The sequence below is a fragment of the Megascapheus bottae genome, chromosome 16 (genome assembly GCF_031878675.1).
Source record: "Megascapheus bottae isolate mThoBot1 chromosome 16, mThoBot2.hap1, whole genome shotgun sequence".
Lineage (NCBI taxonomy): Eukaryota > Metazoa > Chordata > Mammalia > Rodentia > Geomyidae > Megascapheus > Megascapheus bottae.
This window is the reverse complement of record NC_143524.1, coordinates 19,997,433-20,024,485: the sequence shown is the minus strand read 5'-3', so window position 1 is coordinate 20,024,485 and position 27,053 is coordinate 19,997,433. Positions and strand designations below refer to the sequence as shown.

Below are 27,053 nucleotides of genomic sequence, written 5' to 3'. Positions count from 1 at the left end.
AATAGTCACATGCATAAACCCAGGAAGACCAAATTGTAATTATGCAGCACATGCTGTAGAATAAGGTGTGGCTTCCATGAGCAGAACCCAAGCAGCCTCTCCCAGTATGGATTTGTACTATGCAACAGGGCCACTCAGCAACTAAAACCATGAGATGAACTAGGAATCTCAGCATCCTAGGTTGCAGAAGAGTAAACCCCCCAGCTCTGGACAGTTAATGCCTTTATCTTTTCCTGTGTCTGACTACTTGGTCTCAGCTGTATGTCAAAGGGGTTGGGGAAAGGCTCAAAAATCATGGCCTCAGAGAACAGAAAAGTGGCTGGGATACATTAGAATTGTTCTACTCCTTTGGAATTGTTTTACATCTCATTAGATTTTGCTGATAAGCCTACAGTCCTTTGCATATGGATGGGAATGCAAAGACAGGTCAGTATGGCCTCCTGATATGGTGAAGGCACTGCAGGAACGGAGAAGGGCAGTACCCATGCCCATACAGCAATCAAGCTAGTATGGGGCTCAATTGAGAGAAAGAAGGATAGATAAATAGATGGCTGTGGATGTCAAGTCTGGAGCCAGGAGGCAAGGACAAAACCTTCCTACGCAGTATAGGAAAGTACGTGTTCAAGCCTTCAGGGTCCCTGCAGCTGGAGAAAGAATGGCTTTAGAGATCATCTTACCTGAAATTGTATTCCAGTACAACCAATTATCATATTTAGGACTAACACCAAGAATGTTGGTTCATAAGGGTAATCTCAGGCTGTTCAAGAGGCAGGCAGAGGCAGGAGGGGCTGGCAAAACTGTGATAACCTGTCAAACTCAGCTGCCAAATTCTGTTTTGTTTTTTGTAAAAATGCTTAACCTTCTCTATCACCTGTGTGTGGTAATTGACTGTGGGCATCAAAAGGTGACATCATACAGTGACGACCACATCTGAATGTGGTGTTTACCTTTAAATCTCAGCCCCACTGAAACTTGGGGCCGCTCTCTATCAGCCTGAAGTCGCTGCACTGCTATTAAATTTTTTTTTAATTTTTAAAAAAAGAAGTGAAACAAGTGATCTGAGCAAATACAAGTCCATGAATTCAAACGTCAGTGCTACCAAAAATTAATAAATAAGTAAAGTCAAGAGACTTCAGGTAAGGCTTAGTAGTACAACACTTGCCTAGAATATGCAAAACCTGGGGTGAATCCTCAGGAACACACACACACACACACACACTTGACCCTAAGCGGATTATTTGACCTAGAGAGCCTGTTTTCTCATCTGTAGCCTAGATTGTTGTGAGAGCTGGAGATTATGGATATAAAGCACTTTGTCACATAGCAGGCTCTAGGAAGTGGTGGCAGTCGATACAAATATGACATTATTCATTGATGTTCAAGAGAACGGTGCTTGGGCCAAGGCTGGTAGATGGTCCTTTTTTATATAATTTTTTTTTGCCAGTCCTGGGCCTTGAACTCAGTGCCTGAGCATTGTCCTTAGACTTTTTCAAGGCTAGAGCTCTACCACTTGAGCCACAGCACCATTTCTGGCTTTTTGTTATGTATGTGGTACCAAGGAATCGAACTTGGGTCTTCGTGCATGCTAGGCAAGCACTCTACCACTAGGCTAAACTCCCAGCCCTAGATGGTCCTTATAATAAATTGTAAAGCTTAGCTGCCAAATTGTTCTTATGAAAATGCTTAATCTAGCCAGGCACAGTAGCTCACACCTGTAATCCTAGCTACTCAGGAGGCTGAGATCTGAGGATCAAGATACAAAGCCAGCCCAGGCACAAAAAGACCTGAGACTCTTATCTCCAATTAACCTCTAGAAAATGGGAAATGGGGCTTGGTTCAAGGGTAGAATGGTAGCCTTGAGCTGAAGAGCTCAGAGACAGCGTCCAGGCCAAGTTCAAGCCCCATGACCCACACACACACAAAAAAAGCTTAATCTGTGCGGTTACCTGAGTGTGGTTTTGTCCTTGTGATGATGTCACGCAATGACGACCACCGGCATATGGTTATGATCACCTACGTGTGGTGTCTACCTTTAAAAGCTCAGGCCCACTGAAGCTGGAAGCTGTTCTCTACCAGCCCGAAGGTAGAATGCAGTTGCTGAGCTGCTATTTAAATAACTCCTATCTGGATTTACTGAGTGCTGGTGACTTTAATATTGTGGGTTCAAGTCCCACCTGAGTGCCTTGGATATTACAGTCCCACCTGGACGTGGTTGTGCTTTGTGGGCCTCTGTGGCATCTTCCCAGAGAGCAGTGCAGAAGCTGAGAGCTAGGGCTGTTCTCTGCACAGACTGACCAAACCCTCCCACACCCATCAGCACTGATTCCTGACTTCCACTTACATCTCATAGATTTGGCTTTTAATAAGATAGCTATTGTACTCCATTACTGATGGGCCAGAAATACAATGTTTACTGCAAATTAGGAACCAGAGAGACTGCCTGGGTTAGAGTTCTGGTATAGCTCAAGCACAGCTCTTAATAATTAATTTGCCATTTTGATGATACACGGTAACGGGCCTATTAAGCCAAGTGTTCTGCATTTATTAAATGCTAACATAATGGCAAACAAACAAAACCTGAGTCAATAGTTGCTTTGCCAGTTATTAAAAGCTGCTTTCCCTGAGGACTGTGTGGGCGGCTGGCCACGTGGCCAGACAATAGAATTTAGGAGCAGGAGGCCAATCATTGCCCAGACTCCGGAGTGGATGGATCACAAGGAGAGTCAATGGTAAGCACCAAGGAAAGGAACTGAGCTCCACACCAATGTTATCCCCACCCCTGTAGCAGACCCCAATATCTGCTTTCCTACCCAAAGGTGAGGCATAGAGCAGAAAACATGTGTGAAAAACAGTGATTCCAATGTTGGAATCTTCCACTCAAGAATCTTAGAGACAAGAAATGCAGCTAGCATTTGCACTTGGCTACATAGTTCAGATACACACCCAGGGCTGGGAATGTGACTTAGTGGTAGAGTGCCTGCCTAGCGTGCATGAGGTCCTGGATTCAATTCCTCAGTACCATATGAACACAAAGTAAATAATTAAGTAAATTAAAAGAAAAATAACTATTAATTTAAAAAAAACAAACACACAGGATAGGGTTTGGAGACAATGCCCTTGATTGCCCAACAAAGGAACCCCAACTCCACAATTTACACTGTAAGGTAGTTAATTCCTTCTCAATAGGAAATTCAAAAATATGTGGGTTTCTCCATGAGATTAGATGCAGCTGCATAAAAGGAAAATGAATAATAGTTCTGTTTCTCAGCTGGATGCTGGTGGCTCACCCTATAATTCTAGCGACTAAGGACGCTGAGATCTAGCATAGTGGTAAAAAGCTAACCCAGAAAGGAAAGTCTATGAGGCTCTTTCTTATTACCAGGTAACTACCAAAACATCAGACGTGTAGGTGTAGCTCAAGTGGCTGAGTAAGGAGACTAAGGGATAGGTCTCAGGCCTTGAGTTCTTCTCACATAACAAAATAGAAGCCCAGAGCCTGGCACTGGTAGCTCATACCTAACTACTCAGGAGGCTGAGATCTGAGTCACAGTGCAAAGCCAGCCCTAGACAAAGTTGGGGGACTCTTATCTCCAATTAACCACCAAAATGGAAATGGAGGTATGGCTCAAATTGTAGAGCACTATCCTTGAGTGGAAAAAAACGTGTAAAGCCTTGAAATTCAAGCTCCAGTGCAGAGAAAGAGAGAGAGGGGGGGGAGAGAGGAGAGGGAGGGAGGGAGGGAGGGAGGGAGGCAGGGAGGGAGGGAGGGAGGGAGGGAGGGAGGGAGGGAGGGAGGGAGGGAGGTAATAAATAAGCAGGCTCAGAGATAAGCATCCAAAAGCTGGTATATCAATCAGCTCCAATATGAAGGGTCCACAAGTTAACTTCGTGATCATATCATGACTGCCACAGATGTAGCCAACACTCTCACAATCCAAGAAGAAGATTAAAAAATTAAATCCAAAGACTACTTTTCATTTTACTGGTTATTCCATTAAAAGGTCTATGAAATGTGATTTTTATATCTATGTATGGTCAATATGGAATCTTTGGTTACTGAGAAAGAATAGGATGTATACTAGCTATTTCTGCTCCTGGAGGCTTTCTGTGCTAGTAATTCTGTCCACCATCAATGATTCTGGTTCTATTTCTAGTCTTCCATCTTAGACACTGACATCATTCTCAGAGGCCATATGAACAATTTTCTGGGGGAAACAACTGTCATTACTCTCCTAAGAAGAGAGAAAATGCTGGGAACCTGTGGATCACACCTGGAATCCTAGCTATTTAAGAGACTGAGATCTGAGGATGACAGTGCAAAGACAGCCTGGCAAGATAGTCCTTGAGATTATTATCTCTAATTATCTACTCCCCCCAAAAAATCCAGAAGTGGAGATGTAGCTCAAGTGGTAGAATGCTGCCCTTAAGCACACACACACACACACACACACACACCAGATAGCACCTAGATCCTTAGTTCAACCCCCAGAACTGGCTTGAAGGAGAAGGAGGAAGAAGAGGAGGAGGAAGAGGAGGAGGATGGAGGGAAGAAGGGAGGGAGGGAGAGAGGGAGAAAGCTCTCAGAATCTAGCAGACTTGCAATAGCTAGAATCGAATCAAGGAAAAAACAGCCCCCTCTAGGAGGGTGCTATTTTCTGGGCAATTGGCATCATAAATGTTCATTGAAGAACAGACTAAAGTTAGGTTTCATTAGGAAGACAGAAAAATATTGAGAGAAATCAACGCTCGATATCAGAGACTGACCTCAGTGTGTTTGAGCTGTGAGCCTCAGACAAAGAATTTAATATCTGGAAGCAAGGTGTTCATCCCTTGTCAAAGGATAGCAATAAGAGCTTCTCTGTTAGGATGCCATGAGGCTGGATTGCAACAATATAAGACATCTCTGTGTATATGTACTGTTACGGTTCTGTATCTACGAATTGCTCCAGGCTCTGAGAAGATGTAATACCATCCATCTCTACTTCTCAAATAAAACACAAGCTATTTGCTGTGCCAGATGGAAGTCCTCAGTCAACACACTCTTGAGACATTCTGTCCCCAGGGTTCCTCCAGTCCAAAAAGGAGGTTCTCCAGACTGCCACAGTCCGGTGGGAAGAAGTCTCCCAATCCTTGGGTCTTCTATTTCCCCTGCTGTCCATGCACTTCTTATCCTAACAGTGATCCAATGGGTTATGATCCACCCCCTGCACTCCAGCACTGTACAGAATTGAACTTGTTAGCTGTCCCCAGAGCCACAGGTCTGGTACTATTGTGACACCGTGGGGAAGTGGGTACTCACAAGTTCTCTGCTGTGCCAACATGGCCATCATATCAACATACAGCCAGGATAGGGGGTCTCTTCAGTTGAAGTATTCTTAGCACCTAGGCCCTTAGCTTTATCCTGCCCTGTTCTCTTGATTGTTCTCCTCTATGGCCCCATACATAACCTCAGGCACTGTTCTCATTTCAGCCTGGCTTTGCCTGGAATGGACACTCAGAAACCTGCTTCTCTTGGAATAGCCTCCACCTATCTCCACCTTATCTCCCTATTTCAACTGTACCTACTCCCCACCCACCACACAGAACTACCACTACCACCTCATAAGTGTGACTAACTCAGGAAACCTAAACCAGGCAACCAGGCAATGCCTAACCAAAGGGATAGAGCCAAGAGTAACAACAGAGCCCAGGGGTTGTATCTCAGTGGAAGAATGCTTGCCTGCCTAGCATATACAAAGCCTTGGGTTCAATCCTTAAACAGTGGAAAAAGAAGATTGTCTGAGATTCAGTTTGAGTCAGTGATATTCCAAGGGGTGAGTTATTCCCCTCCTTAAAAAAAATTCGAGAGTAAAATAAGCATTCTCCAAATCCTTCTAGATGGAATTAAGATAAAGCTTGGAACTACAGGATCCATGAAGAAGCCAGACTGGTATTGCATGAAGATCAGGACAGAAAGCTTGAAAGAAACCAGTGATGATGTCATTGGCAAGATCTCACATCAATTCAACCCAGGAGGCTTCTATTTACTTATGCCTTAAATCTATCTCCTTTATTATTTAAACTGTGCAGAAGGGAAGTTCTCATAGTCAGTATAAAAAGAGACATAAGGGACCGAGACTTTGGCCTAGTGGTAGAGTGCTTGCCTAGCATGCACAAAGATCCAGGTTTGGTTCCTTGGTACCACATACACAGAAAAAACCCAGAAGTAGTGCTGTGGCTCAAGTAGGGAGCTCTAGACTTGAGAAAACCGAAGGACAGTGCTCAGGTCCTGAGCCCAAGGCCAGGACTGGCAAAAAGGGAGACAGAGAGAGAGAGAGAGAGAGAGAGAGAGAGAGAGACAGACAGACAGACAGACAGACAGACAGACATAAAGAACCCAGCAAGACATCCATAAATGGCCTATACCTTAGGAAGGCCTTCACTCTCCCTAGAAGAGAGAAAAGCCGCCAAGGCCAGGGAAAGAATGTGAGGTACAACAACCTCACCCCAAGACTAATAAGGCGTTTGAAGGAGATCAGCCTTCATTCATTCGTACATCCCCCATTGCCCAGCCTTGCACTGAGATTATAGCTGGGGCTCCTTAGGTCCCTCCATTGCTGAGCAAGAATCTCTAGGCTCCATCCTCCTGCCAACAGTGCTACTTTGCAAGTCAGGTGATACCCTGGCTCCCAGTATTGAAAACCTCCTCCCTTTGAGTCTGTCTTTATGATGTCACCCAAGCTTGGAGCTTTCCCATCTTAATTTCTGGTCCACTGGGACAGCTTTTTAAAGACACTTGTCTAATCTTCCTTTGATAATCTGGTGCCATCAAGTGTGAATCATTCAAGCATCCCTTAATCATTGCTGTCTGCTCAAAAATACGTGCCCAGTATATTAAGTGTAACCATTCCAGGAATATATTTTAAAGAAAAGAAGAAAGTCCTTGTTCTTCAAGTTCCCTTTTCCCCCAGGTTCACATTTAGGTATGAATCCTCCTGGACTTTTTTCTCTTTTTGCTAGGAATACATATATTTTGTATGTATATTACATAGTATTGCTTTAGAAAAGTTACTATATTACAAGAGAGAGACTTCCCTGAAATCACATAAAATACCATCTCTCCATGATTCCTTGGGGCCACATTCACTCAGAATAATGGAAATTTAAATTCAACTGTCTGCTGAGGGAGCAATCTGAAGCCCACAACTTCAGTCTTTGTTCCTGTTGTACTCTTGTCCCTCCATCCTCCTTGAGTTTAATAGTCTGTGGGATCATCCAAAGCAAAGTCACTTATATTTGGATTATGGCTGGAGGCATTTTACACATAATATTTTTGAATCCAAAAATACTGCTTCAGCAACTTCAGGGGGCAGAACACCCCCTGAACATTCAAAGCTGTAAACAAAAATCTTTCATGAAAGCCTTAGATCAGGCCTTCCTTTCTAGGTGTACTGGGCTCCAAAGAATGCATCATCATACCTTGTTTTCCAAACCACATACAAAGAATAGACATAAGCCATGCAAATTATATTTATGCTGTGAAGCCAGGCACCAGTGGCTCAGGCCTGTAATCCTAGCTACTCAGAAGGCTGAGATCTGAGGATTGCAAAGCCAGCCAGGGCAGCAAAATCTGAGAGATTCTTCTCTCCAACTAACAACCAAGAAGCCAGTCATGGAGCTATGGTTCAGGTGATAGAATGCCAGGCCTATCACAGAAGGAGGAGGAGATGAGGAGGAGGAAGAGGAGGAGGAGGAGGAGGAGAAGAAGAGGGAAGAGGTGGAGGAGGAGGAGGAAGAGGAGGAGGGAAATGATACAGAGAAATGAGCTCCTTAGGCTTTTTATTACTTAACAGTTTCTACGATTTTCCTTGTGACAATCATGACAATTTTAAAGGTACAGTACTGGTTAGGTATTATATAGAATGTCACTCAATTAGGATTTATCTTGGTTAAGTTTGGTGACGATAGATAGGTAGGTAGATAGATAGATAGATAGATAGATAGATAGATAGATAGATAGATGTTAGAAGTCAGCCTGGGAAGAAAATCCTCTTACCCTCAATTATTAACCCAAAACAACTTACATGCTAGAACAACAGCCTTGAGTGAAAAAGCAAAGGGATAGTACTCAGGCCCTGAGTTCAAGCCCCTGTACAAACACATGCACGCACACACACACACACACACACACACACACACACACACACACACACACTGTATTTTTAACTCAGTGTTTTAGTCCATTGTCTTTTGGCCCTGGTATTTCTGCGCCTATAGTGAGGCAGAACACCATTGTGGAGCACATGTTGGAGAAGCATTGAATAGGGAAAAATGTGAATGAGTAAGCCAGTGAGCAAGCAAGAGACAGAAAAGGCCAGGATTAATAGTAACCCCAAGGGCATTCCCCCAGGGACCTAGTCCCTCCATCAGGCCCTATCTTCTACAGTTTCTTCTAGCTCCTCATCATCCATTGGCTTGAGATTCCATTGATAAAATAATCCATGGATGAGCTAAAACCAAGCCCTTTGCATATGGCCTTTGGGGACCATTTTCCACCCAAGCCATAACTATGATATTACAATGCTGGCTTTAGGAGTAAACATGATATCATAACTCCCAGTTCATTGTATTTAATGCTGAGGCTTCTCCACAATTATGTGACAGGTCTCACAGATGCACATCAGAGTGCCACAAGTCTTGGGTCATTGCAGGCTGCTTTCTGATAAAATCAGTGGTGTGGGGAAGTCTGGCCCAGGTTTGAATCTGTCTTTACCATGGAAGAGGTGTACCAATCTCATTTTGCTCCTTTCTTCCACAGCAAAGGTAGTGACATGAGCTGCCTACCATACATGAAACCCAGTAAATAAATGGCATTGTTAATAGTCTCTAGACTATTAACTAGGTTGCTAGAGATTGGCTTGTGCCCCTCACATAAGAAATTTCTGATCATTTCCCTAGCAACCCATTTTTGCCCTTCCTTTAGAAACAAAGCAAAACAAATCCCAAAGAAGAGGTGGGTGGCCAAGGGAAGGATTTATTGCCCCTGAGAAGGACCTCGTGGACTGCCAAGAAGGAGGAGAGATAGCTGGGCAGGTCCTGTGTGGTGGGGAGTTGCCAGGAGGCATTACTGAGAGCACAAAGCATCCCAGGCCCCTCCCAGCTGGCTGAGCTCTGTGATTTGCACTTTCTCCTCAACCTCTTGAGCCTGGCTGGCTGGGCTCCTCTTTCCTAAGCAACACAAATGGTCAGCACAGAAAATGCACTCTGCATTTCAGCCCAGCTAAAGGAAGCCCTAAATCATCCTACCCTGGGTGTTTTCTCACCCTCACCCTCACTCTCTCTGTACCTCTCTATCTCTGTTTGCCTCACCTCTCTCTGTCTTTCCCTCCCTCCTTCCCCTCACCAATCCCTGTAAAAGGCAGCTAAATCACAAAAAAAAAAAGTTAGGAGATGTCCTATTGCTTTCCTTTACCCAAAGCAAGGTTTCCAAAACCCTTCTGAATCTCAAGAAGCGGCACTGGGCAGATGCTGACTCTCCCAGGTGTTTGAATTGTTAGTGGTGTGTGTGTGTGTGTGTGTGTGTGTGTGTGTGTGTGTGTGTGTGTGCCATCAGGATCAACATCTACCCACAACCAAGATATGATACATCACCAGGCACATGAATGATGAATTGTGCTCTTTGGCACCAGGTAAAGCTGCGTAAAGTATTATTAGTTGAGCTCTTATAGCATACAACTGTTTGTTTTATTTATTGTTAGAGATTTTTCATTATCATTTAAGAGAAGTGCAAGATTATAATCTTTTAAAATGTGAACAAGAAAGTGTTAGGAGGAACATCTACAGAATAATGGTTTCACTCACAATTACTCCCTCATGTACTACTGGCTTTGTCACTTGGCAAAAGCTGAAACCTTTGTTTCCAGGTGGACCAATCAGATTCATCCTTTCTAGAACATAAAGACTTGATTGGAAGACAACTGCTGCTATAGTGTCTTGACAGAAAACCTCATGGCTTGCACACCTGTGATCCCAGTATTAAGAAAGCTGAAGCAGAAAGATTATGTAGCCTGGGCTATATAGCAAGACTCTGTCTTGAAATAGAAGGAAGGAAAGAAAGAGAAAGAGGGAGAAGGGAGAGAAGGAGGTAGGGATAAAGGAAGGAAAAAGGGAAGAAGGGAGGGAGGGAGGGAGGGAGGAGGGAGAGAGAGGCAGGCAGATTCTACTTGTGTACCTTGGCTGCTTAGCCATGATGCTCACTCACATATTAACATCACTTCTCCTACAGAATCTGTTGCTTGTCACCAAAGGAACCTCTCCTGATTCCAGTGTGTAGCATACACTGTATACTCAGAAACATTCCTCTGTGTCTGAGTTTAACTTTTAAGTTGAGCCACCGTCCACATCCATGAATGCACACACATACTATTCCCATACTGAGTATGAAACATAAAGTCAGCATGCATATAGAAAACAAAAAAAAAAGTATCTCTCCAAACAGACATCTTCTTGAGGGGTAATACTATTAAAGGCTTAGTGTGTCTTTGACATTTGTCTGTGCAGCTAAGTGTGGGGTTTTCATACTTAATAAAACAATGATATGTCAGAAGCTATGTTAAAAAAAACTTTCTCCTACTATATCTTATCTAATCCCTCATCTCATTTAATTCTTATAAGACTTCTGCACAACAACCATGAATACCCCATTTTGCAAAGGAGAAAACAAGATGGGAAAATCTCTGTGAAGTCCAGATATTCTCGCCGATGCTAAACAATTGTGTGGCTCCACTGTCACTCCCAATTAAACATTCCCTATAACCAGGAGAAATTGAACAAAGTACTGTGCTTTGATCTGATGGCTTGGGTTTACCCAATGAGAGCAAAGATACTGAGGATGGCATGAGAAAAAACAAAGGGGAGAAACTGTGTGTGACTTGCCATCTCCTCTTAGCCATTTCAGAGGGGTTTTTTTTGTAATGGTAAAAGAAAAGTCAACCGTTAGTGATTACCTCCTCTTTATCTGGTTCCTTTGATTAATTTCCATGTTTGTTAATCAACAAAAATAATCAGGGAACGAAAGAGATTTCAAGATAATCTTGGGGTTTTCCCAGCTTTTTTCTTTTCTGCCATTTTTAGCATAAATTCTGATAATGGAGATGGAGAGAAACAATGAATGGGAAAGGAGGTTGGAAATATTGTATCCCTTATAGCAATTCCCAGTTCTCTTTTTCTGCACTCATTACAGGACTTTTAATGGAATTTGTAATATACATGCAACATCCACAATGTAGGCTTATGGAAAATCTCAGATGAGGGACAGTTTTATAGGTGTGAATGGATAGAACTAAGCAAAGATAGGTGGAAATCAGGTGAAGTAAGTTCAAGACTGTTATGAACTAGCTATGAACCCAGGGTTTGTCAGAAAACTCTAGATTCCTTCTTTCTTTCTCTTTCCTTCCTTCCTTTCCTCCCCTCTTCCCTCTTTCTTTTCTTCCTCTTTTTTCTTTCCCTTGTCTTTTTCTTTCTTTTTTTGGTAATAAGCCTTGCACTCAAGGCCTTGTTATTCTTAGGCTACGCAAGATGCCACTGTGCCACAGCTCCAGCCCACATTATGTAACTCCCTAAAGCTCAGTTTTCCCCTTTCTCTGAGACAAACAGTAACTCATCCTGCCCCTGCAACCTCTCCCTCTCCTAGCAAGATGCTGGGATAATTCAACAGGACTGGCATGTGAAAATGCTCACATCACTGCAAGGAGCTGCATAAATACATCATCATCCATATTCCTCAGCCTTCTCCTATTATTCCTCAGGCCCAGCCTGTCCATAAAATATGTCCATTCCTTCCACTCTAGTAGCAAGAAATGACCTCTGAAATTTCTTTCTTCATTTCTCCACCAGCTTTGGCTGAAATGAAAGGGAACTAGAGGTATTTGGAATTAAATCTCAGTTCCAGGGCATATAATAAACATGCCAGGCCTCTCAGGAGAACCTTCCTTGCTGCAAGTTCAGAGTTGCCTTCTGGGAGGAGCAAAACTAAAAGAGAATTGACAGTATGTCACTTTACCTGCTGTCATCAACATTCTGTCTTTACCAAGCTAATCTGGTCCAGAGACATGAGATGGGGCTGCACCAAGAAGTATCAGAACAACTCCCGTTGTCTCCCAACTACTATGATTCAACCTCAGGAATCCAGTGTGGTGTAATTTATTTCCCTGTAGGTGAGCTACACCATCCCTCAGCAGTGGGGAAGATGACAGAAGAGATACAGGCAAGACCTACTTGAAAACTTCTCAGAAGAGGCAGTGTGCTAGAAAAAAGGAGAGAAGGGACACCCTGGTAAGAGTCTCCATTGCTAACACTCACCAGGAAACTTCCACTCCAGGAACTGGTGGAATACAGGCTATGTGTCCCTTCTCTGAAATGCTTAACTCCAGAAGTGTTTTAGAGTTTGAACTTCTTGCATTTTTGAATTGGTATACACATGATAAACAGTCTTAGGGCTAGAAGCACAGTCTTAAACACAAACTCATTTATGTGTCCTATGCACCTTCTACACTTAGCCAGAAAGACATTTTATGTGATATTTTTAGCACACCTGTGATAAGATTGCAACCCATAACACAAGGTCAGAGTTGCAGTGAAGTTATTACCCTGGTGATATCTTTTGTCTGAGTGAAGGAAAGGGGCTGCTTTAGGGTGTGAAAGTTCACACCCATGTTAATGTGTGTTGGAGAAAGGAAGTGGACACAGTGAGACAAGCTGGAAAGACAAAGGTTCATGAGAGATTCCCAGGGTTAGGGAGAAAGTTTTGGATTCTTAAAGACCTCACAAAAGGAATTTGGATCAACTGGAACTGTATTTCAAACAATCGGGGAAACCGCATAACAGACAATAGGGTCACAGCATTATCGTGATAGCTGTTATTATCCAGGATTAGTGAAGAGGATGGGGGCCATCCAATTGGAAAGGAAGAAACCAGAACATTCCAAACTAGGGCTGCTAGATGGAAAACTTCTAGCTGGCTTTTCCCCATCTTTGCTGTGGGAATATAAAGCCTCCTCTGTGTCCATCAGTAAATGTCCATGGGTCCTCGTCATCTTTTTTTACCTACGGCTTGCCACTCTATAGTCCAACAGCATTCACTGTCTCCCTTGGCCTGGAAGTCCCTCAGTCTCTCACTTAGGCTGCTTGCAATTCAGAGACTGCTTTGTCTGGGTTGCGGTGAGCCCCCAGTTATAAATTACTTACCTGCTAGCCATCCTTTTAATGTAAATGGATTTTAAAAGGCAGCAAAGGAATATATTTTCATTTGGAGTTAAAGCATCCATTTTTTATTTGAGTTGAGCCTGATCATTCTAGCTGTAGAAGAATGGCTCCAAGGCTAATATACTTAATGATTATGATAGAGATCCAGAAGCAGCGATATTTCACCACCGTCACTTCTGTCCCGGCTCCACTGCCTGCAGTCCTGTGATTTCCACATCCACTTCCATTAACACCCACTGCAGATGATAGAACCATTATGATAATATCTCTGCTCTCGGCAGCCTCGATTGGTCTTGACACATTATCACCCGAAGAATCCAGCCACGTCGCACTAAGTCCTATTTATAATAACTCTTGGCAGGAGCCACAAAAATAAAACCTGGTACTTGTGGGGCCACCTTTCATCGGTGGAAATCAGGAAGCTTTACAAGCTTAATTAAGCTTCAGCATCTCTCTGACTGATGAGATGTATGGGCCTGGGGAAGCTGGGAAGGTGTAGAATCACTAATTGTGCACTGGATAAAACTGTAGGCAGAGATGAAGATCAAAATCAACAAAGCTGATGAGAGTCACTTTTTGAACGGGAAATGTTTGTGGAATGAATTTATTCAAGATAGGTTGAGACAAACAAGCACAGATTGGTGATAGAGGAGCTGTGACCTGTCTCTGATCTAGCACAGGGAGCCTGAAATCTGTTTCCTTTCATCAAAAGAGAATTAAGCTAACATAACAAGCTCAAGTGCTTTCAAGAATGAAGAAACTGGCTAGGAGTTTGACCTAGGGGTAGAGTCCTTGCCTAGCATGCACCAAGACCTGGGTTTGATTCCTCAGTACCACCTACATAGAAAAAGCTGAAAGTGGTGCTGTGGCTTAAGTGGAGGAGCTCTAGCTTTGAGAAAGCCCAAGGACAGTGCTTAGGCCCTGAGTTCAAGCCAGCACTGGCAAAAAGAAAATGAAGAAACCGAAGCTGGTACTGGTGGTTCATGCTTGGAATCCTAGATACTCAGGTGGTTGAAACTTGAGGATCAAGCTTGGAAGACAACCCACACAGGAAAGCCATGAAACTTCTATCTCCAGTTAACCAGTGGTAGAGCTACAGTGGTAGAATTGAGAGCAAATCTATGAGGACAGCACCCAGCCCCTGAGTTTGAAACCTAGTATAGGATTGAATGTATATGTGTGCATGCACACACGCGTGTGCACGCATGCTCACACACGCACACACACTCACAAAGTTGCCTTTCAGACACAGAATGACTACTATCCCAACTCCAGGCCTCACAACCAGATTTAAACCATGTCATTTTTTTCTGGTGTTTCTGTAATAAAAGAAAATCTTTCCCAGGAACCTCCCATTGAACTTCCCTTCAAGTCTTTCTGTCCAGAATAGTGAAAGGTAAAAAGGAGATAACCAGCATTCCTGATGTGAATGCTAGAAAGAGGATATCTGATGTCCAATCACTTCCTATCCTGTTCTATGGTTTTCAGTGTGTGGACAAGAAATAATGTCCACTGAACTAAATTAAGGCAGAGAAAGAAAGACATGTCCCCTAATGGCCACTCCAGAATTCATATCATTTTCTTCTGTAATGAAGACTCTAATATACTTTGGCAACTGCTCTAAATTTTGCTACATGAATTCACCCATATTGGGTTCTGGTCTCTAACACTAATGACCACAGGATCTGTCTTCAATAGCAAGTCCAAAAAGAATTACCTGGGCCGGGGCCAGTGGCTCATGCCTGTAAACCTATCTATTCATGAGACTGAGATCTAAGAGTCATAGATCGAATCCAGCCCAGGCAGAACAGTCCCAATGAGACACTTATAACAATAACCACTCAAAAACCAGAAGCACTGTAACTCAAGTGGTAGAACGCTCACCTTGAGTATAAAGAGACTCAGGGACAGCGTCCAACCACAGAGTTTAAGCCCCACAACCTCTCCCCGCAAAAAAATGTTACCTGAAACAAAGAAAATCAGAAAGGCTAGTCTCACTACAAATAAAAAAGATTTGAATCAACTTTTATTTTCAGTTCAGAAACACAATGAGTTTTTTAAAAGTGGGACTCATTCAAGTAGACAGGTTAATTACATTAAAAGGCTATTATATTTCCCGGGCTCCTTTTAACTATGCTATCCAAAGGATTAGCTGGATCCAAGTATACACAGTAGTCTCTTATGAGCCATGGCTTTATTTTCCATAGTTTCAGTTACATTCTGTCAATAGCAATCTGAAAAGAATAAAAGAAAAACTGCAAAACCCAACGATTCCTGTGTTGTCAGTCATGTACCTTTTTGAGCAGTGTGATGAGATCTCTTGCCAGTCCACCTAACTTGTAAGTCTTCCCAGAGTATCTGTGCTGTATATGCTGCTGACCTGACAGTAGCATTCTGGATTATCAGTTCCACCTCAGCAGTATTGCAGTGCTTGTGTTCAAAAAATGCTTAGTTTCCTCATGAAGACCCCAAAAGTTATGCACAGTGATGCAAAGCAAGCACCCTTGGATAAAACATGGAAGGGAAGATTAGTCTTGGAACTATGTGGCAGCACTACAAAACACAGAAAAATATTGTGTGTGTAGCCATGTGTGTATGTATATATGAAACCATAGTACACACAAGAGTCAGTTCTATACAGGGTTTTGTGCATGCAATAGAGATCTTGGGACATATCCTCTGTGGATAAGGGGGAGCTATTAAATATAGCTACCTTAAAAGCTACATATGAGGATAAGATTACTGAAGCAATTTTTGACAGATCCAGATCACATGACCAAATGGCAATACCAAGAAAAGGAAAATGGCATCCAACCAGAAAAAGAAAAAAATGAGGCACCTTACTGAAAGAGAAAATAGATAATAAGGAGTATCTGTTGCCACAGAATACCATAGCCTGTGTGGCTTAAAAAACAAGTATCAATTTCTCATAATTCTAGAAGCTGAAGAGTCCAAGATCAAGGTGCATGCAAAAGTATTGTCCTTTGAGGGCACTATTCCAGGCTCACAAATAGCCATCTTTTTGCTGTGTCTTCACACAACAGAAGGTGGTTTGGCAAAATTGGGGTCTCTCATACAAAAAGTATTTCTATTTCCTTTTGGTAGAAGCATCAGGTGCAATTGGAGGTCCCCATTTTATAACTTAAGAGACTCAGAAAAAAAAAAAACCAGTATTGGAGAAGGTTGCATAGTGACAGATCAGAAGCCAGTGCCTGGGTTTTTTTTTTCTCTGCCAGTCCTAGGCTTGAGCTCAGGGCCTCAGCACTGCCCTTGGACTTTCTCAAGGCTAGAGCTCTACCACTTGAGCCTCAGCACTACTTCTGGCTTTTTTTCTATGTCTGTGGTACCTAGGAATCGAACCCCAGTCTTTGTGCATGCTAGACAAGCACTCTACCATTAGGCCAAACTCTTGGCCCCGGTGCCTGGGCTTTTTAACAAGAGATGTACTAAAGGACTTGGGAGAGGACAGCAGATCCAGCTCCATGGCAAAAGAAAATTCCATAATTACCAGGAAGATGCCAGCCGAGACATAAAGAAAATGTATGAGGCTGGAATACCACTTACCTTGTAATCCAGGCCCAAATGAGGCTTGGCAAGAGAAGAGAAAAGACTTCTTTCTTTCTTTCTTTCTTTCTTTCTTTCTTTCTTTCTTTTTTTTTCCATATATTTTTATTGTAACTAATATAAGGGTTGCATTATATTCACCAGATAAACGGTGCATTCTTCACATACATTGATACCCTTTCTCATGTCTTGGTCCCCATTTCCCTCCCCCCACCACCTCTCATCTTGTTTTTCTCCCTTCCCTATCCGACTTCAAATAACCAAATATGTATATATACATACATCAGATAACCAGGTGAAATACTGTAACAATATGAGATAACCAAGGGACAGAAAAAGAGATGAGAGATAACATAGTACATTAAAGACAACAAGCACTCATTATATGGCTTTTGTTTCTATATCCTGGAGGTCCTTTCATTTTGAGTCATTTTATATGGCCTTATGTATCTAGGTTTTGTTCTTTCCATTTCCTTACAAATGGGGTGATGTCATTCTTTCTGACAGCAGCATAAAATTCCATTGTATATAAATACTACATCTTGTTGATCCACTCACCAACTGAGGGACATCTGGGTTGGTTCCATATCTTTGCTATGGTAAATAGTGCTGCAATGAACATCGTTGTGCTAGTGGATTTAGTATGTCCTTTGTTTCAGGACGATTGGGTAAATGCCAAGTAGTGGAATTGCTGGGTCATAGGGGAGTTCTTTGTTTAGTCTTTTGAGGAACTGCCATACTGCTTTCCATAATGATTGAACAAGTTTGCACTCCCACCAACAGTGTAGCAGTGATCCCTCCTAGCCACATCCCCTCCAGCATCTGTTGTTATTAGATTTTGTAATCCTGGCCATTCTAACTGGAGTGAGGTGGAATCTTAGAGTTGTTTTGATTTGCATTTCTTTTATGGCCAGAGATGTCGAGCATTTCTTAATGTGTCTATAGGCCATTTTTATTTCTTCTTCAGAGAAGACTCTCTTTTAAGTCTTTGGCCCATCTTTTAATGGGATGGTTGTTTCTTTGGAGATTAGTTTTGGAGTGATCAGTTTTTTGAGCTGTTGCTATATTTTAGATATGAGGCCTTTGTCTATTGTATGGTTAGTAAAGACCTTCTCCTACTCTGTAGGCTTTCTAATTAATTTGCTAGCTATGTCCTTTGCCATAGAGAAGCTGTGCAGTTTAATGCAGTCCTACTTATCCAGACTTTCTCTGATTTGTTGTGCTTCTTAGTCCTTATTAAGAAAGGAGAAAAAGACTTGTAACTGGACAATGAAATAGTGAAATCAGAAGGGGGAAAAATCTTTAATAGTGAACATACAGGTGGTCTTTGAATCATCTCAAATGTAGAGACTTAATCATCATGATAATCTATAAGATTCTTCACTCTTATTTTTTACTGAGCAGTTTGAATACTGGTCATGTGCTTATGGGTCTTGCTTGCTCTGCTTGCTCAGCAGGTGCTCTACCACTTGAACCATGCCTGGAGAAAGCCTGGTTATTTTAAAGATGGAGCTCTTCAAGGCTTCTCTGCCCAGGATGGCTTTAAAGCTCAATCTTCCAGACAGATCTCAACCTTCCTAGTATCTAGGAATATAAGCATGAAGGGTCACTAGTATTCTTGGCCATTAGATATTCCATGTAATTATCACTGGTAGTGCTATTAATAGTATTATGGCTGCATTTTACAGTCCAGTTCACCAAGACACCGAGAGGTTAAGACACTCAAGATCATCATGGTATAGGTAAAGGGGAGGGCTAGGTCTTAAACTAAGATAATGTGGTATAAGAGTTCATGTTCTTCACCATTTCACTTAGTAGCAGCCAGAGAACATTCCAAAGCAAAATTTAATCTGAATTGCAGCTACTTTGATCGAATGCTATGATTTTTAGATTTGACATTGCCTCCACAGTTTATAATTTACCAAGGGTAACAGGAGCTCAGCCAAGTCATCTAGTGACTTCAGGACAATTATTTCAGTTATCCCATCTGTAACATGGGAACAATGATACTTATTGGGTGGTTAAATGGGGCAAAGCACATGAGCTTAGCCTTATTCGAAGCCTATAATGACCTAGTAATAAGTGTTTGCTGATGCTGTTGTTATAGTTACTTTTAATATATCATTTGATCTGTGTAACAACCCTGTGAGTTGGGGAGGATTTATATTCTTGTTGCTCAAGTTCAGAAACTGAAACTCATAGAAAGTGGGGAGAAAAAAACTAGCCCAGGAAAGAAGCCAGAAAATGGAAATGCCAGACATGGGAAATCTTCCAACTCCAAGCCTCCCTCCCTGTTCCCAAGGCTCACTCTATCTCTTCTCTTTTTCCCACGGGAGGCTCTGTTCTTGAGCCAGATGATTCTTCACACAGGACTATGTGCAAGTTTGATGGGATTGAATGTCTAGACCCAGAGAAAAACTGAGGAGTATGAAGCAAGTCCTGAAAGTGCAATAGGAGCAGCTAAGCAGTGTCTCTTCCCTTCCCCAAGCCACTTCCAGAGAGTTGGAAGTTAAACACTGTTGGCTTATGCTGTGCCAGGCATTGTAGAGAAGGGAGTGGATGTCTTCAGATGAGAAAATAAAGGGCAAAAGGAAAGCATTCAACCAATAGGCTAACAGGGTTGCTACTAAACACTAAAATAATCACACACAATTTTAAAACTGCATTCCACTCTGCAGGGTGTGTGTTAGTTCTGTGGGCCTACATGCTGGTGCATGTACATTCTTTTGGTTTTCTGTCATTCTGTATAAATGTTTCTGTTAGAACATCCCATTTTCATACATGCTTCACCCACTCCTGTGGTGAAGACAAATGATCAAATCAATCTAACTTCTAAGATGTAAGATCTCAGCCAGTCTTTGAACTTTGGTTTCTTCATCAATTACCTGGGATGTGGAGTGTCTAGATTTAAAGTCAGACTTCCCAGGCTGAAAATCATGGGCTTTCCCTGCATGCATCATGCAAAATCCTCACCATTTTTCTCTCCTTTTAAGAGTATTATGGTAAGTTCCTGTTTTGTGTTTGTTAGAAGTAATAGGGTATTCAAAACACAAAACTTAATCATGCTATTTGTAGAGCTTCATCTTATTAACATGCCAATGAGTTCTTTAGCACCCTTTAAGTACCAGCCAGACACTATGCCCAAGCAACTACAAACAATGAGAAGAGACTATATGCAGTTCACAGCCAGCGATCCCTGAGAGTTATTTATGTGTACCTTGTACTAACAGCCAGAGAGCTACCAGCTACTCTGAATTTTCTCTATAACCTCTACAACATAGTTTGGCCTATGTCCAGTTTTGGTTGAATTTGTCAGGGTGATCATTGTCTGTGTATGTTTCCCTATAACCCCTAGAAAATGACTTGCTCTATGTCCCTTTTTTTTTTCATTTGGGGAAGGTTGAGTTGTGTATGTATGTGTGTGTGTTGGTATCATGGCAAGAAGGCATAAATTCAGGGCCACGGTGCTGTCTCTTTGGTTTTTGTTGTTGTTGTTGTTGTTTTGTTTTATTCCTCAAGGTGCTCTACCAGTTGAGCTCACTTTCAGTTCTAGTTTTTTGCTAACTAATTGGTTATAAGAGTTTCGTGAATTCCTCTGGTCAGGCTGGCTTTTCAGATGTTGAACCCTTCAATCTTAGCCTTCTGGTCATGTAGGATCATAAGAGTGAGCCACTAGCACCAGACTATGTCATTATTATTCTCAGAGTTTAACTTCATTGTCTAGTTTAAAATGTGCATTTCTTGCCAGTAGCAAGTATCTTATGTCTTTAATCCTAGCTACTCAGGAGGCTGAGATATAAGGATCACCATTCCAGGCCAGTCTAGGCAGGAAAGTGCATGAGACTCTTATCTCTAATTAACCACTGAAGGAAAAAAAAAGATGGAAATTTAGCCGTGGCTCAAGTGGAAAAATGGCCTTGAGCAAAAAAGCTAAGAGATAGTACTCAGGCTTTGAATTCAAGCCCTAGGATGGGCATAAAATAATAATAATAATAATAATAATAATAATAATAATAATAATAATAATAATTTTAAAACAAAAAAGACATTTCTCTAAATGATATTCTAGTGGTGCCCACAAGGTGGAGATCTTGCTCACAGTTTGCCCAAGCTGAAATCAATGCTTAAGAAAAAAAAAAAAGTTGTTAAACCAAAAGACAAAAAAATTCAATTTATAGAGTTCTCGTTTCATGTAATATATTATGTTAGAGGGTAAAAGAAATGAAAATTTGATAAGACATAGTCTCCACTGTCTAGGAAAGATGGAGGAGGAAGCTTGCAAGGAACAGGAATATAATACCTTTTAATGAATTAATATATTTTGATGTATCCATATGGGAGCCATTGTAATCCCTTCATCAGATAAGAGCTACAAAGAGGCATGATATAGCTACCATGTGGTTCTGGAAAGATTAAACAAAGACCCTGCACCTCAGCCAATAACTATTTATCATAGCAATCAGTGGATACAGAGGGAGTTATATGTACAAGGTCAGGGCCACAAGGCCCAGATGTGGTTTTGGTGTTTGGTTTTGTTTGTTTTATTATGCCTGTGTCCAGCCACAAACATTGCAATGTAGTCCTTCGAATTAGAGACTATTCATTCTGGGCAGAAGGAAATATACACCATGCTAGCTCTTAATGCACCCCTGCAGGGATAAAGAGAGAGGAGGGGAGGGAAACAGATTCCTAACCCCAGCTTTCAGGAGAATTCCACCTTCACATGCTCATTCTTGTACTGAACCTGAGGATGTCCAGGTTAGGTCTGGGATGCAGTGGGGAGAGAAGGAGGAAGAGGGGGAGAAGGAGGACCATTTGCTTCCAAGAAATTTCCTGCTGGACTGAACCCAAGGAGGGCTGGAGGTGATGTGTTACCATTTCCCTTGTCTTTTTTCTTTAAGCCATTCAATCACCAGTAAAGCAAATGCAATATGGAGTTGTATGTTTTCCTGTTTCCCTTTGTTTAACTGAAAATTACAGGGAAGGAATCAAATGATATTTTTTAAAGGCTGGCGATGATGATGATGATGATGATGATGATGATGATGATAAATGAACTTTCTTGAAGGAGGGAAAGTCCAAGGGGAATGCATCCAGGAGACTTGGCTTTACATTTTAGCTTCTCTACTTGCTGAGCACATCCCATCCCTTCTCTGGGCCTCAACTCTTGCAAGCATAAACAGTACCATTTCCTTCTTTTTTCTTTTAAATTTTATTTTATTGTTGGGGTGATGTACAGAGGGGTTACAGTTACATCCATCGAGTACTGGGTACATTACTTCTTGAACGTTGTTACCCCTTCTCATGTTTTTCTCCCACTTTCCCTCCCCCACCCTCTCCCAATCGTCTTGTTTTTCCCTTACCTTCCCAATTTCAAATACACAAATAAATGTATAGACAAAATACCATGTCTTTAGAGAGCTGTCCCTGACACTTTCTCCCCAGCACGAGGTCTGACCCCTAGCTAAGACGCGGGTCAAACACACGAATGTCACTTGAATATATCTGGAGACTTCAACTCTGAAGACCAGAACTGTGGACAGTCGCTTTGCAGAGCAAAGTAAGGTGTGTGTGGTGTGTGTGTGGGGGGGGGGGGGAATGGCCTAGGTGTTCTTATCTGCATCCCTCCACCCTGGAGAAGGGCGAAAGGCCTACCTTGGTGCTCAGGAGTCATGATGGGTAGTAGTAAGGGGTGGGGGGGAGGCGCAGACAGGACATGTGGGTACAAAGTTGTTGGCTACCGAGATGGCTCCCCTCCGGGCTGGAGTCTCAACCTCGGGAGCTCGCAGACATTCCTGGGGATTGACATAAGGCCTGGTGAATCTCTCTGGAGGGAGCATTAGGACCCGAGGGGCGGGGGCTCCTGCCGCTCGGGTCTCGAGGGCGGGGGTGGGGGGGAATCTCTTTGAAGTGTTTGGGAGACCAGACACTGCCCACACGAGGGGGGGGGGACTAAGCGATCGCCCCACCCCCCTTTGGGGGCCCAGGGTGCGCCCCTGCTGCCCCGCCCCAGACTCGGGGTCTGCCCCACCCCTGTCTGTCCCACTCTCATACGAGAGTCGCCGACCCCGCCGGGGCTTCTCCCCTGCCCCTAAACTACCCACCCAGTGTGGGGCCGCCTCTCCCTCCAGGAAGGATCCATTGCCACTTTAAGGGGAAGAGGAGGAGAAGAGGCGGGGGAGCGGGGGGTGGGGGGTGGGGCGGGGAGCCGCGGCGGAGGAGGGGGGAGGGGGGTTCCCCCCCTCCTCGCTCCCACGTGGTCCGGGTGCCTGTGAATCGCGCCCGCCCGAGGGTCTCACAGCGAAATACAAAAGCAGCTGAGAAGCGGCGGCGAGACGAGTTCCCAGCGCCGGGTAGAGCGCCGGGCAGAGCCCCGCAGCACCCCACGACCGCGATGGGGCTCAGGCGCCCGAAGCCCCGGAGTCCACCAGCCGCCGGGCCCGCCTCGCCTCCTAGATCCGGGAGCCCGGGCTGGGCTTGAAGCGGCGGCGGCGGCGGCAGGAGCATGGGGAGGAGGATGCGGGGCGCCGCCGCCACCGCGGGGCTCTGGCTGCTGGCGCTGGGATCGCTGCTGGCGCTGTGGGGCGGGCTGCTGCCGCCGCCGCCGCCGCGAGCCGAGCAGCCAGCCTCCCCGCCGCCCGAACCCCGACTCCTCCGGCGTCCGGCTGGGGGTGGCAGCCCCGTACCCGCGCCTCGCTTCCCTCTACCCCCGCCCCTGGCTTGGGACTCCCGCAGCGGCTCCCTGAAAACTTTCCGGGCGCTGCTCACCCTGGCGGTGGGCGCGGACAGCCCGCCCGGGAGACACCCCGGCGAGCGCGGGCGGCACGTGCCAGCCGGGCAGCGGGCGCCGGCCGAGCGCGGTGCGGTGCACGGGGGCGTCTTCTGGAGCCGCGGCCTGGAGGAGCAGGTGCCCCGGGGCTTTTCCGAAGCTCAAGCGGCGGCGTGGCTGGAGGTGGCGCGCGGCGCTCAGGTGGTGGCTCTAGACCGCGGGGGCTGCGGGCGCAGTTCTAACCGCCTGGCCCGCTTTGCCGACGGCACCCGCGCCTGCGTCCGCTACGGCATTAACCCGGAGCAGATCCAGGGCGAGGCCCTGTCCTACTACCTGGCGCGTTTGCTGGGCCTCCAGCGCCACGTGCCGCCGCTGGCGCTGGCCCGGGTGGAGGCTCGAGGCGCGCAGTGGGCGCAGGTGCAGGAGGAGCTGCGCGCCGCGCACTGGACCGAGGGCAGCGTGGTGAGCCTGACGCGCTGGCTGCCCAACCTAACCGACGTGGTGGTGCCGGAGCCCTGGCGTTCCGAGGACGGCCGCCTGCGACTCCTGCGCGACACCGGGGACGAACTGGCCAACCTCAGCCAGGCGGAGCTGGTGGATTTGGTCCAGTGGACAGACCTGATCCTCTTCGACTACCTGACGGCCAACTTCGATCGCCTCGTCAGCAACCTCTTCAGCTTGCAATGGGATCCGCGTGTGATGCAGCGCGCCACGAGCAATCTGCACCGTGGACCGGGCGGGGCCCTGGTGTTTCTAGACAACGAGGCGGGTTTGGTGCACGGTTACCGGGTCGCCGGGATGTGGGACAAGTATAACGAGCCGTTGTTGCAGTCGGTGTGCGTGTTCCGCGAACGGACGGCGCGGCGCGTGCTGGAGCTGCACCGCGGTCAGGACGCGGCGGCCAGGCTGCTGCGCCTCTACCGGCGCCACGAGCCTCGCTTCCCGGAGCTGGCCGCGCTCGCGGACCCCCACGCTCAGCTACTGCAGCGCCGCCTCGACTTCCTCGCCAAGCACATCTTGCACTGCAAAGCCAAGTACGGACGCCGGCCCGGGGACTTAACTCTGAACGGGAGACCGGGGAGGGGTGGGGGTGGGGACTCGAGTTCAGTCGCCACCAACACCGAAGAGAGGGAGCTGGCGACCCGACGGCCCAAGCCAGCGGGGCCTGAGCGCCTAGGTGTCTGAAAACTTCTGCTTCACCTTGGCATTCTCACGCCAGTTTCCAAGTTCGGGTGGTGGAGGTTGGGGAGGGGGAGGGGAGGCTTAACCTTCCCTTCCCTCTTGTTAATAAAAAGGATTCTTTCCTGTGTCCGGTGAAGATTGGATCCGATCAAACGACCACAAAAGCAACTGGCTACTTGAGGGTCGGCCCCGCCCCACAACTCTCCTTTTTTTTTTTTTCCGAAAAAGGAAAAACTTCCGTTGGAACCCTGGAGCTAAAATTCTGCAGTTTCCTACCAAATGCCACGCTGGTGACACCCTCCCTCCCCGCCCTCCTTCTCCTCCTGGAACCCGGCTGTGACACTGGCTGGCTGGCGGAGCCCCCCTTCCCGTGCTCTCCCTTTGTTCCAGCGCAGCGTTGGTGAGATCACTGTTCAGTGCCGGGTAGGACAAAGAGAGCCGAGACCTCCGCGCCCTGGGGAAGCCTTCCAGACCCTGACAATGGGTCTGACTCTTTCCTGAACTTCTGTTGGGTTTGCCCTGAAGGCTGTCAATTCAGGACTGGCTCCATCTATGCACTGAGTCACATAATAAATTTTTGCTGCCCCTCCCAACTGACCAAAATTTTGACAAGGACGGTGGTTCACCAGAAGAAGGGGGAAAAAAAAAAAATATATATATATATATATATCCGTTCCATGCACTTTACTTGGTTTTTATTTTAATTTTTTATTCAGAAAACTTTTTTATTTGACAGAATTTCCTTCTGTGTATATATGTGCATAAAATGTGGTGTAAATATACTAAACAAACTTATATTTCAATAAAAGGGAGTTTAAAATTTAGGATTTATTTCCTGAGTTTTCATCTGTTTGGTGGGGGGTGCAGGTGGAGGTTGGTGCCCTAAATGCCTCCAAAATAAGCTTGAGGCTCTTTGTCTTGTAGATGTGCTTTAGGAATTGAACAAAGACAAGAATTACTTCCTTGTCCTTACCTAGAGGAACCTAGTGTTGGAAACTTGAGGTCAGTCTAGAATGAGGGGGGGGGGATACAAAAGATGGGAGAAAAAACAATGTTCTCTTCCCTAACAACTAGAAGTGGTATGAAATAATTGCTCTGTTACACAGTCCCATAGTAATGATTTAGCAACTATGATAGAACCAGATTGCAAAGTTAAAAAATAGGCAAATGCCCATCTATTAAACTTAACTATGGTGGTCACATGCTGTGCATAATTCCCTGGCATTGTAATCACTGTGTATCATAATGTGGACAGACAGTAAGTGGAGCACATATTGCACACAGGTAAAGCAAAGTCATAAATTCATTCTTCTCTTTAGTCTCCTGACATAAATTCCATTGCCATTCAGGAGATCATAATCTCCAACATCTGGACTCACCCATTTCTCTGAAGAGGTTGTATTATCTTTCAGGTACTAACTGCACAGTCTTCTCAGAGCAGCCACTGAAACGGAGAAAGTACAGTAAGTACTTTAGTACATAACATTTGGATCCTTACTTTGGGGGAACTTAAACCTTAGAAACTTTTCTTTTTTTTTTTTTTTTTTTGGTCCTGGGGCAGAGAAGGTAATAGGTTTATTTGTTTCATAGCCAGTGAATTCTCTATTTGACCATTTTATTTGGTATCTGGATCCAAGTAGTGATTCTCTTTTCATTTAACTTTAACTCCTTTAAACTCTAGAAAACTTTTGTTTACACTTTGCTTAATATTTGATTTGCATTTATAGAGCTAGACATTTTTCTACTTACACCGATACTTAAGTCTCTGGAGAGCCCCTGGGTTCACCACGCTGCATTATAACATGGCGTGTAACTTAGCTATTTAATGTTATTCTTACCATCTTCAGTGCTCTATGTGTGTGCAATGCTTGTGCTTGTGCTTATGTGCGCATGCCCTTACTGGGCTTGATTTGGGGCTGCAGTGCTGTCTGTCCCTTAGCTTTTTCACTCAAGGCTAGTGCTGTATCACTTTAGCTACTCATTTCCTTCCAGCTTCTTTTGCTGGTTAATTGGATGGACTCTCATAGACTTCGGCTGGCTGGCTGATCTTCACTTCTCTGCTTCTTGAATAACTGGTATGTGCCACCAGTGTCTGGCTAGTCTTCAGTGCTTTATGCCACGCCAAATTGCAGTTGGGAGAGGGAGGAAAACGCTCCATAAACCATTTGTGGTGTATGCCAATTTTTTTTTCACAGAATGTACTGATGGTAGCAAATTGATCTTTTCCTTAAGATATGTGAGACTTCTGATAATTACTTCTTTCAGAAAGAGACATTTTCTATTTTTGATGATTAAT

The 27,053-nt window shown here is 44.5% G+C and overlaps 1 protein-coding gene across 1 annotated transcript; it reads left to right on the top strand.

Moving 5' to 3' along the window:
- Positions 1–23,085: 23,085 nt before the first annotated feature.
- Positions 23,086–25,564, top strand: Fjx1 (four-jointed box kinase 1). Its single transcript, XM_090348917.1, has one exon. It carries the CDS (start codon positions 23,312–23,314, stop codon positions 24,758–24,760), a length of 1,449 nt encoding a protein of 482 aa, XP_090205043.1. The 5' UTR covers positions 23,086–23,311; the 3' UTR covers positions 24,761–25,564.
- Positions 25,565–27,053: the final 1,489 nt, after the last annotated feature.

Bases quoted from the DNA above. Each gene is read 5' to 3' on its own strand.
- Fjx1 (XM_090348917.1), top strand. From the start codon at position 23,312: ATGGGGAGGAGGATGCGGGGCGCCGCCGCCACCGCGGGGCTCTGGCTG.